This window comes from Pongo abelii, chromosome 13 (genome assembly GCF_028885655.2).
Source record: "Pongo abelii isolate AG06213 chromosome 13, NHGRI_mPonAbe1-v2.0_pri, whole genome shotgun sequence".
In the NCBI taxonomy this organism is placed as follows: domain Eukaryota; kingdom Metazoa; phylum Chordata; class Mammalia; order Primates; family Hominidae; genus Pongo; species Pongo abelii.
Window position 1 is genome coordinate 43,581,593 of NC_071998.2, and position 12,277 is coordinate 43,593,869.

At 31.4% G+C, this 12,277-nt stretch overlaps 1 protein-coding gene across 5 annotated transcripts in view; it reads left to right on the top strand.

Moving 5' to 3' along the window:
* The window catches only part of ZDHHC21 (zinc finger DHHC-type palmitoyltransferase 21), an 89,287-nt gene extending 77,592 nt beyond the window's left edge, over window positions 1-11,695 (top strand). For 3 of the 5 annotated variants that reach the window (XM_054519391.2, XM_063713867.1, XM_054519392.2), the window contains exons 8-9: window positions 3,079-3,122; window positions 3,664-11,695. In XM_054519391.2, the coding sequence (XP_054375366.2) occupies window positions 3,079-3,122; window positions 3,664-3,796 (177 nt within the window). In that variant the 3' untranslated portion in view covers window positions 3,797-11,695. 5 annotated transcript variants of the gene reach the window in all.
* Window positions 11,696-12,277: the final 582 nt, after the last annotated feature.

Below are 12,277 nucleotides of genomic sequence, written 5' to 3' on the forward strand. Positions count from 1 at the left end.
CAGAGGCAATGGCTCTTACTTCCAGACTCAAAAGAGATAGTCATATAACAGATTGTTTATTCCTTTATGTGCGATTGTCAGGTGTGCCAAAGGACTCTTCAGCACATTCTTTCTCCTGTATGACAACATATGTGGCAAAGTGTTGCTTGGTGAGAATGAACTCAAAACAGGATGAGTTAGTTGGATGGATTGTATCATCAAGCGCTCTATGCCAAGAGGACTGGGTTCTCAGGTCTGTTAACCAGGAAACCTCTGGTGATAAATTCTTGCTCTTTATCCCACCCCCCTGCAACCTCTCATTTTCCTAACATCAAGCCAAGAGATATCTCTTTCTCCTTTTCTCTTAGGAACTTCCCCCCCCATTCCAGGTATAATTTTACTACTTAGGATACGGTTTTAATAGTCAACATAATTTTTTAGACTAGACCTGAAAAATAATTTCTTATGTAAGATCACCCATCAGAAGATAAAATATTAGATAAAATAGGTAGGGCCTATATTTCTGTATATCTTGCTGTTTCTAGTTCATTATTTTTAAGAACATCCAATTTTTAAAATAGTAAATCATTCTCATATATCTCTTGGTCATATAGACTGAGGAAAGTCTTAGATATTTTGATCATTAGACTAATCAAGGTGTGAATATTTATAAATAAAAGTGTTCTCGTAGACAACACATAGTAAAAACTTGTTTGTTATCATTCCTGGACAAATGAATTTCTCTGGATAGCTGAGTTTTACATATAACTAAGAACTTGTATTTTGTATTTAAACTCCTTGAGGATAATAGTTATCTTATTGGTCCTTTCATGATGAGCACTGTGTTGAGTCTTTAGTATTGAATGAAGTTATCTGCACCAAAATATTTTTTAGTGTTTTTTTTTTAATTCCAAAAGTATATTAAACTTAATTTGACACTTGAGGATAACTTGTGGTTTTTCGTATTCTTTGTAGTAGTAACTCCTGTCCTCTTCTAGTTTGCTGTTTCTGTCTTGCTAGTGAATGTGATAACCTAATTTGTATTGCTCTGGGTATGTGATATGTAAGCACCAGTGCAAAAACTTGATGACATGTTAGGTTGCTAAAATACAAATTGTACTTATAACAGTATTCTGGATAGCAGAGTTACAGAGAGATGAGCATTTGCCATTTCTAGAGGGGAAAAAATAGCCTATTTTGGCCAGCGTCACAAATCCTACTCATAAAGTAATGGTAAACATCATATTGTTTGAAAGAATAACCATGCTTATGATGATTTAATAGATAGTATGCTAGTTATTTCCCAAAACAGATTCAAGAAAGGTATCAAAAACACTTGAAAATAAAAGCTTTTTCTGAATGAAATCTAAATCTGAAATCTTTAAAGTTGATTTTTTTAATGCCACAAATAAATCCTTCAGGATTATAAACAAGTTGTAATTTCTCCATAGTAAAAATTGCCCTTAATCTTAGCTGGTGAGAGTAGTCTGACCTTGCATTTGCCTTATATATCATGGAATAGTTTATAGTTTTTAAGTGTTGTCCATATCTGTGATCTTAGGCCATTCATATACCTTTCCTAATAGCTATTCTATTTCATCTTTCTCTTTGACTTCTATCTCATCTTTTTCTTTGTACTTTTGCGTAAGTTGTTTTAATTGCTTTGGAACAACATGTTACTATCAAAACTCTAAGAAACCATTAAAATGACTTCACTTACTTCCTTTACAGATGTGGAACCTGAAGCCCAAATTTCCTCTAAGACCCTAATCAGTGTTCTCATATGTTTGTAGACTGTGTTTTCATAAAGTAAGACATTTTGAGGAAATTACAACGGAGTAGAGAAAGGTTAATTATTAATAGAATTGTCACTGGATACCATTAATTACAAAGCTTGATAGGAAAACTAATGAATATAGAATATGTAGCTAATCTATAACTTCTTAAAAATTTCTGGAAGATGTGTAAATGAAACTCTGTTATTGGTTATTAGTTATCTTAAAAACAGATCCGTTTTCTCTGATTTTCTCTTCTATAGGCTAACTGTAGTTATGCAACTATTCATATTGAGAATTTAATATTATGAGCTATTAACATCTCTAAAGAGTTGTTTTTGAGTGAAGATGCTGTTTATTAGCATCATTGGAAAAGTTTTACAGCCAAATAAGTTCTTGAGATTTTACTTGTAGCTTCAAGAGTTTGCATGAATAGTACTGCTTAATAAGTCCACCTATGTGTAAACAAAGTGTTAAGGTAAAGTAAGGGATAAAAAGAGGAAAACTTCTCCAGCTTTTGGTGTATTTGAATGAATGTACTCTTTTGCACTGTTTCAAAATATATTTAAAATACAAATAAATATCTAAAAATAAGATTGTGTAATTTGTGTTTTGATTATTTGGCTATTGCTTATAACAATTTGCCAGTCTAATGATAAGTCTTCTGATAACACAAACCGGCATTTCTGGAAGCAATCTTCTGTTTGTTGAAATTTTTTTTTACATATTTGTGTTAGAGCCTTACAGAAAGTATACAATTAGGGAATTGTATTATGAAAAAAGTTATTTTTCTGCTAAGAAAGAACTCTGCTCAGTTTAGTTTTCAGAATAATAGATGTTGTAATATGGCAAATTCATAGATTGCCTTGTTGAGTTTTGTTGTTGTTTACAGAAACCTAGAACCAGTAGCACCCTGACTCTTAGGCAGTTTTCTGTTCATTAGTTTCTTTCATATGTAATTTTAGTATTTATTTTTTAATGCATATTCACTGACAGTTAAATTGAAAGTAGATTGTAGATTTTCAAAGGAGTTGTCAAGAAAGCAAGTGTAATAAAAGGTTATATTTTAATGAAGTGATAGTCTCATAATTTTTGTGAGGTTTTTATATTTGAATAGGTTTTTTTTTTGCATAATGGTGATTTTGTTTTTCCAAGGGGATTCCAGCAATGTATGAAAGATAATTTAAAATTCATAATACTCATATATAAAGTTTTTAAATCTTTAGAATATTTTTGGAATAAGATTAAAAACATGATAGAATGGATACAGAATAAAGACTTAATAACTTTCTTACATCTGAATATAATTTTTTATTTTTAATAGGATACAACATCTATTGAAAAGATGTCAAACTGTTGTGAAGATATGTAAGTATAAAACTGAAGTGTATAGTATTATTTAAAAATGGAAAGAACTGGACATATTTGAGAAATATGTGCATATGGTAGAAAGATAATATAATGATGGCTTTTTCTTGGTGCCTTGTCTGAGGCCTGTGCTAGACAAGCCTACCCCAGTCTTACAGTAGGGGTTTTCCAGCCATGGTAGTTTTCACACTAAAATGCTGATCATTCTTGTGCCTTGTCTAACTAAAGTAAGTTAAATTATTTGTCCTGAAAGTACATCAAAAGAGATTTGCTACTGTGTTGTTGACACACATTCTGTTAATCCTGAGATTTTCGTCTGCTTCAAAAGTTGCGCTTGGTTGATTGACGACACAGATACAATATCTGCTATCCAGAGTTAAAACTCAGCTGCATGCCATAATGAAAGAAAAGCTGTATTTATGATGCTGGGACACAATTCATCAGAGTCCAGTAATGGATCCCCAGCCAACCTGTATTGTTTTAGCTGACTGAAGTGCACCATGGGAGTGCTGTCTTTCACTAATAATGCTGTCTTCTGTAGATCGAGGCCCCGAAAGCCATGGCAGCAGACCTTCTCAGAAGTTTTTGGCACTCGTTGGAAGATCCTGTGGTTCATTCCTTTCAGGCAGAGGCAACCACTGCGAGTTCCCTACCACTTTGCCAATCATGTCTAAACAGATGGATGGTGGGCACAGATGGGTCCTCCATGCTGGAAATGCGTTACAGGTTTTATGATAATAGAACTATGACAGTCTTCAAGTCAATTAAAATCCACCCACCAATCTTAGGCATCATAATGTGCCCCAGGCTTTATTTTAATAGTGATCTTGATCCTGTTGTGGGACTAATACAAGATCTATATTTAAGTTTTAAAGCATGTTTACTTTCAAATTAGCTTTCCACAGGGATTTCTTGAAATGCTTTTGTTATTAAACTCAAAAGGCAGTGATTAGGATGAAATAATTGTACATAATTTATTTTAGTACTGACAGTGTTACAGATTCTAATTTATGGTAAATTTCAGATGTTTATTTAAATTTTTCACTTTTAAACAGTAACCAAATCTAAATTTAATTATTCAGGTTTTACAAAAGTTGATACACCTTCTTATAGTATAGGTAAATTTTCTTTTTCAAATCCAATTTAAAATAACCTTTCCTTTTAAATGTGCTGCAACGTTTTTAAAAATGCAGCAGCATAGGAGTGAACAACAGCAACACAAAACGGGCATTGGTTTCTTAGGAGTGACTTGCTTATGTATTCTTCTTTTTTCTTCACCAAAACCAACATAAAAGTACCACTGAAGTAAAACACCAACTACCTACCTTACTATAAAGGAAATGCTAAAATTTTTTTCACAATAATTTTTCAATTTTCACCATTACTGTTGTAATTATTGATTGTGATGAAAATATTTGCTCCCAGGAGAACTCCTGACCAGTGGGCATGTATTCCTATTTTATCCTAAGATTTTAATGAGCAAAAAGGGGAGAGAATTTGCAATAACTTCACAATTACCTTTTCTAGTGCAGTTATATTAGAATGCATATGTTTTTAAAATGCTAGTATAACTAGATAATATATAATGTACAGTATAAAGAGGAATATTGTGCTTTTGAAAAGAGTATACTTTTTACTTTTATTTATGTACTAGTAGATGTAAAATTTCACATTGAAGGTTTATATATATTGGTCAACTCATATAGAAATTTTATTTATAGGAAGCTACTACTAAAAAAAGTCACTAACTTTGTGTACCTATAATCCCTAAATTAAAATTAAATTTTAATTGACTGGCTACAATTTGCATTGAGAGACCTTTTACTAGTAGCTAGTGTTAGGAAGTGAACCTAAAATAAGAAAATATAATGATCTGTGTTTATCATTAGCCTTATACAAATGTAAATTACTAATAGTGATGTTCTCTTGCAAGGCATAGAACATTTGTATGAAAAGACATTTAGTACGCTTTGAAAAAAACTCAGCTTTTAATTTTTTTCCATTGGAATACTGCAAAACCCATATATCATTTAAAAAAATTTATGTACTCACAGTCTTTCCCTTGAAGAGAAGATTGAAAAAGTCTACTGTTCATGAACCATGCTAATATTTTCCTTTTAGCTGGTTTTGAAAGTAAGGAACAATACCTGGGAAATAATTAAACAGAAGGTTACCATTGTCAGCCAGTTGGCTATACTGTGGTTAGTTCTTTCAGAAATTGTAAATATCTTATAGCATATTCTGAAATAATAGAGTAAGTTCTTCTCAGAGATGTTAATATCATGTTTTTCATGTTCTAATTAGAATACTTTATTACTTACAAACTCAGAAGTACGAACAGAAATACGGCAGACGAACATATTTATTGGTACTGAAAAGAGACGTAGTAAATTAAATAGAAGAAATATATTTATAAAGCTTAGTGAAACACAAAATTAGAAAGTTCATGTCAGGCACATGGGTTTGGATTTTGTGCAAGCTAATTTGGCCACATTTGGCGGGCTGACAGAACTGTTGATAAGGAAGTAATATATAGATAAGGTAGGTAGATATCAGTTGAATGCCTTATATTGTATACATTCCTTTCAAATAAGGACCTTGAGAAAACAGCAGAGCCAAGTGAAGATCCCCTAAAGAACTTTGTGGCTAATTTATACTTCATGTAGTAGCAGTAGGTACACTGAAAGGTACTGGGCGGGGTCTCTTTCCCATTCTGATGATTTGTGTTCTTATTTTTCCTAGATTTACCACTTCTAGGGCATATTCTTTTCCCTCTTCCTCTTTACCTTTCCTGGTCCTGATCCCTCTGTACTCAGTTCCCCTGAATTATTGGACTACAAACTAATACACTAGAAAAGCATACGCTTATTTTATTTGAATGGCAGAATGCTATTTATCAGTATATTTACGTAAGAATGTATATTACAGTATATCTACATATACTTACACTGTAACTTTCAGTATTCCCCAGTTAGCGTACCTAACCCTCCTGTGGGTTTTGTTAATTCTTGTTAGACTACTAGAGAAAAACCAACTGGCAGTTTGCTAAGCATATCTACTGGTGTTCTTTCTGCGCCCTCTTTTGGCTAATTGATGTAATTATACTGGCTCTAAAGATTTACTGTCCCATAAGTAAATAGTATAGCCACATTCTGAACATATCAAAAGTACAAACTTAGGGGAGTGTATGTACAAAAATGTAAAATTTTATGAAAATGAACATGTTTTTATGATGTTATTTCTAGTTCATAAGAATGTGATGACTGCTTTGCTTCATTTGTGTACGTTCCCATTATATTCTTGCTGTCAATCAATCACAAATTTATATCAGATTAGGATAAACAGCCATTTTATGTATTTTATTTTAAACCTTATTTTGGCAGAGTAATTCCTTAGAATTGGAAAAGCTGTTACTTTGAAATTACCAATTTATTACAAAACATAGAAATGTATTGTAGCTACAAAGACAACCAAGCATTTACTGTGTTTTAATGAATATCTAAAAAACTACATTTAGTTTATTTTACTCAGTTTTGAAATGATTTTTTTACTGGCTCTATTGCCTTAAAATAACTAAGAGATTAATGATTCTTTGTATAATTTTCCTTTTCTTTGTTCTTTTTTTTACATTTTGCAGAGTTATATCTATAGTTTTAGTAACCAATTTCTTCTGTATTCTGGATAACTGTGAAAACAACTAAAGGTGTTGGGCATTAGAAAATAATTGTGAGCAGTAAGATTACTGATGTAATATGTATGTTGGACTGAAGTATTTCTTTATAAACATTCTATTTGATTTTAAGCAAAATGTATGTTAAAGCATGTTTTTACATCAGTAAAGTCATTTGTCGACCTTCTGGAAATGAAAGGTTTTTACCTAGATACTGTAAGTTACACCTCCTTAACAATCATATTTGTCATTGTTGTTTTCTGCAAACAAAAATGTTTATGGGCTTCATGTAGGCTTAAGATTGTAGGCAAAAATGGACTGAGTTCAGGACCCCTCAAGCAGTAGGCATTCAGTTATAGAGCAGTTGGTACTTTGTAACCCAGACTTATAGTTTAAAAATATCAAGTTAGCTGATGTTTCATTGTAATAAAAATACTATTTTGCTTAAGAGTTGTATTAAAAATATTTGTGCTTAACATGAGAAATAGCTGTTTTAAATTGTAGTTAACATATTAACTTTTTCAGAAAAAAAGCATAGTTTATTTTTAATAATGAAATAGAGAACATAATACGTAACGTTCAGTATAACAGCTGAGTTAAAACATCTGCCAGGATTAACATCAGTGCATTTTTGCCAATGCATAGAGGCATTTTTCTTTAAGTATGATGGCTAATGATAACTACTCTTTGTTAGACATTCAAGTCACTCCCATACAAGTAACTAGTTGGTGATACGTTTCACTCCGAAGGGTGTATTAATTCTAAATGCTAATCATGAAGACTTAAGTTAGGACAATACTTCAAACCAGGAAGCGTGAACTGATTTAGATTATAGCCACACAATTTTCTGTGTGTTAGATCATGGGGCAGTTTGAGTGTTTTCACATGTATTGCTATAAAATCACAATGTACCAAGCTCTGGTTTAATATGCCATTAATACTAATTAACAGAGCTGCTAGTCTCTCTCTGGACTTTTCTCTAGTCTCTGCTTCTCTTGTGCTTCCTGTATCAATAGATTACTTAGCTCAAGTTTACCAAGTTTAATAACCTATAGTTACTTTATTGAATAAGTTTCTGACATGACCTCTAATATACATAGATATATCTAGAATTTATTTGATAAAATTCACACATACAAACATTGAGTAGTTTGCTAATAGATACAAATATTAGATTTTCACACAACTCTACTACTGCTTTAAAAAATATAAGTATTGGTAAGTGTAGCAGATAAGCCATGTACATTTAGTATGTTCTACTTGCTAGTATTAACTGTATAATTAATGAATGTGTTATTTAATGCCCAAGTTTGTTAACTTTTATTCTAGAAATCATTCTCTGAATTTATCTATAAATCACAAATTTCATTGTGCTCTATATTTAGTCATTCTCAGTTGAATTCTAGAATATTCCATAGTACAATGTAAGAAAGTATTAGAACCAACTTGCTTGAACTATTTTGAACCAATATTGTAATTCTGTATGTTAATCAGTATTTAGCATTTCTGCTACTTTTGAGGTGATGATGGTTTAACTTCAGGAAAGTGACTTTTCTGACTTCTTTTATTATCATTGTGCAATTTTTAACAACAAAACTTACTCTATCTTTGTCAGTTCTTCAGATGTTACAATACTGCCTGTTAATTTGAAACAGAAATAACAATGGTATTTAAAAAGTCATTGATATTACTGATATTTTCCATTATCATTATATTTTTTACTATTATTATGTTCTTTTTGCCTTGTCCACCCTAGAGAATAGGTAAAAATGAGTAGTGAGTATCCAAAAACTTACTAAGATGGAGAGAAGGCTAGATGGTGCATGAATAATCAGCATCTCAGCAACAGAGTTGACTGGAGCCAGTTGCTGACATCAGAAAATCTCTTTGCTGTAATCATTTTAGCCTTATCTCTTATTTATACCATTTTTATTGGAAGAGTTGTTAGTGCATATAAGCATTTAGTTTGAATTATTTAACTTAAAGAATTTATATTGCTGTTTCTCTTCAGTTGGTCAGATGCCTTTTATAAATATTTTAGTTTTAAATATAATTGTGCAGGGTATGGTAACGTGAAGTGTTAAAAATAATGTGGAAAACTCAGCTATTTAATGCAGAGGAGAAATGAATAGGTTGACCAAAGTTTGAAAAAACTGGCACCTTTTCTGGAAATCTCTTATTGCAAAGAAAAGATGTTGAGTGTATAGAAAATTTTGTCACCAGAGGAAAAATAAACAATATATAAGGGTGGCTTTCACTTTAACATTTGGGGTATTTTGGAGTTCTTGATACCTCGAAGGTCTCCATTTCTATTGGTATTTTGAATATCTGTAACATGTAATATCATTCTTATAACAGTTCAACACTGATTTTTTTTGGTATTGATAGCTTTATATATAAACAAAGATGTGGACAAAATAGCTTAACAGAAGTTGTGGGGTTTTTTGTGGCTTTGCCTGCCTGTTTGACTAAATACAGGGTTTAATTGTTTGCAGGCTGTTAACTAAAGGGAAAACTTACCTGCGTATTGCAAGCTATATATTCTTGCCAGTGTGCATTGGATGATATTTTAACCTACTGGTGCCTGAAGTTAGTGTTTTATAACCTCAACAACTATAAAACATCCTGGTGCTATTCACTTTAGCATTGAGTGACATTTTTAATTCCTGTACCAAAGAGTTAATTTTCTTTTTGTTTGACTGAGTTTTCTTCTCACATCGTTGTGTGTTTATAAAGTAGAATTTAATGTTACTAAGAACAGTTTGATTAATAGATCTTATTTTTTGCATGCTGCTTTGGCAATTTAATGTATTTTAAATGTTTCTCATTTGGATTTTTTTTTAGGTAGGCATGTATGGATTTTAATTTTGTTATTTTAATATAGCTTGGCTACTTTAAAAGGTAGTTTGATAGGCTGAAATTACAAAAGATAATTGAAGCACTTTTCACAAGTTGTTTTATTTCTGCAACAATGAATAAAAAAGGTAAGAAGAACTCTAATTTATATAAATGAACTATATAGCTTATTGGGCACTTTAGTGAATACTGAAACAAAATACTAAAATGAAGAGTTAAGGTTCATTCTCATTACAAATCAAGAGTTCAGCGTGTGTGTGTGTGTGTGTGTGTGTGTGTGTAATCTTTAGTGGCTTTAAAGAATAATATTGCCATTTGTCTACTTTGCAAATAAAGATAACAGAACACATTTAAAATATATGTATGTGTACATAAGTGTGTGTAGATATATAGAGAGAGATATGGAGAGACAGACAGAGAGAGAGAGAGAGAGATGCTTTCCCAAGAGGAAATGCATATGTACCTTGATTTAAGCAAAACTGATAACAGAAAATTGAACTTAATGAAAGAAAAAAGTCTGGATATGGTTACTCACTTTACATAGAAAGAGTAAGATTTTTAAAACTAATTTTGCTTAGTAATTTTACAAAAATGAAGAAAAACTCCCTTTAAGTGTACTCATAATTTAAAACACCTTTGAAATGTAATTGTCCAAATGTAATGCTGCTATGTATACTATTTGGGTTCCAAATTTTTCCCTTTAAAACTCTCAAAACACTCAGTGTCCTTACAACTGCAGCTAAAATGGTTAATCATTCTGGCAAGAAGGTGACAGTGTGTGTATTGGAAAAGCAGACAATCACATTTGAAAATATTTTGCATAATTGTTAGCTAAAATCAACCTCTCCTTGAATGTAGATACAATATATGGTTTTGCAGTCAATTCTGAATGGAAAAAAAGAATCAAGTCTGAAATTTATGTGAAATGTGGCTTCAGATCATTTGAACGATATGTAGAAATCTAGATGAACATATCATTAGAGGTGAAAGCAAAATTTGTTTGAAAGCCTAATGAGATGAAGCAACATTGTCTCCCTCTAATCTGCCAACAATATTCCCTAGATTGTGTTGCCACTGTATTGATTCTGAGTAATTTGGCTTGTTTATGCATCATTTAAATGCATGTGGCTGAATGCAGTAATTTTTCAAGTTATTGAGTAGTAGAGAATTCACCACTATTCACTGTCTCCCAGAGATGAACATATAAAAGAAAAAAAAAATCTACTTTCGTATATGTAAGAATAAAGCAACTAAATGATACAAAAGTAAAAACTTCCACCAGAATCAGAGATATTCCGACAAGTGAATTGCAAGTCTAACACGGGAGGACAAAGATAGGCTCTTGCAAGGACAGAGCACACATGGATCATGCTGTATGAGCTCACTTTGTGTCCCTGGAATTAGTGCTTTTTGTGTGTGATCTAACTGGCAAGTTTAATGAATAGCCAAAATCTATGTTATTTTTGAGGCTCCTAAAATTATGTGTGAACCCCAAGTTCTGTCTAGTATTATATCCCTAAAATGCTTTTAATAGTGGTATGTTACAAGTGGCATAAGAAGATCCTGTTTTTAAATTTGTCAGGCATTTTATTATTCAGTGCATAATATGTATAGATCTGAGTGCTGTTTTCCTTGCATTGTCTATTATTTTTACCTTGTCTTTCCCCTAAGAGAATTTAAAGAAAATCTTCACCAATATTTCTAGTGTTGATGGTAATTAGGAAAATAGTAGTTGAAAGGTATAAGAATAGATTGAGAAGAGTGAGTAAAATGGGTGAAATGACATGTGGGAACCATGTAGCTGAGATGTATTTGTTTAGATGAAAAGTCTACACTGGTTCTTAATATGAAATTCAAACCATGTATCTACCTTAAGAACAATGTTGTTGTTTTTAATTTATTGTAGCGATTTAGTTTTTTTCACATAATATTTCTGTTTTCTTTGCAGATTGTTTTTAATTTAAATTGTGGAATTTTTACTTCTCAAAATGTATTAAGTACTGTATTTTTTGAAATCTTATTTTTAAATAAATATTTTTTAAAAACATAGGACTGTTTTTATCCTCTTACCTTTTTTACTTAAGAAAATTAACCCAAATTCTAAATTTCAGCACTACCAATGTAATAGGTCACTTTAAAAAATTTTATACAATGTGGATAATTATTCATGATTACTAGCCTCAGGATATTGTTCTACCATAATCACAAAATTCATTAAGTATTCAAAAAGAACTAGGTGTACATACTAGGGTTGAAATTGACAAACGCAATATTTCTAGTTAGGCATGTTTATCTTAGAGATGACGCAGATGGCTGGATTCAGTCACACAATTTATTTAACATTTATTGTGGCAGACACTATTTTATAGGAGTATTTTTTCTTGAGGGGAATAATTTACATACAGTAAAATGCAGAAACTTTAAGTTTACACCTAGGGACTATTTTAGATCTGGCAATATTGAATTAAAGCCTTTGCTCCTATGAAGTTATATTCTAAGAGTACTTAGCTTTTTGTTGACAAATTTTCTTAAGCTAAACTAATTGCTTGACTTGTAAGAAGTCACAAAGAAGTAAACATGAGTTGGCCAAAAAAAAATCATCAGCTCTGAATAGACAAATCAATCAGCA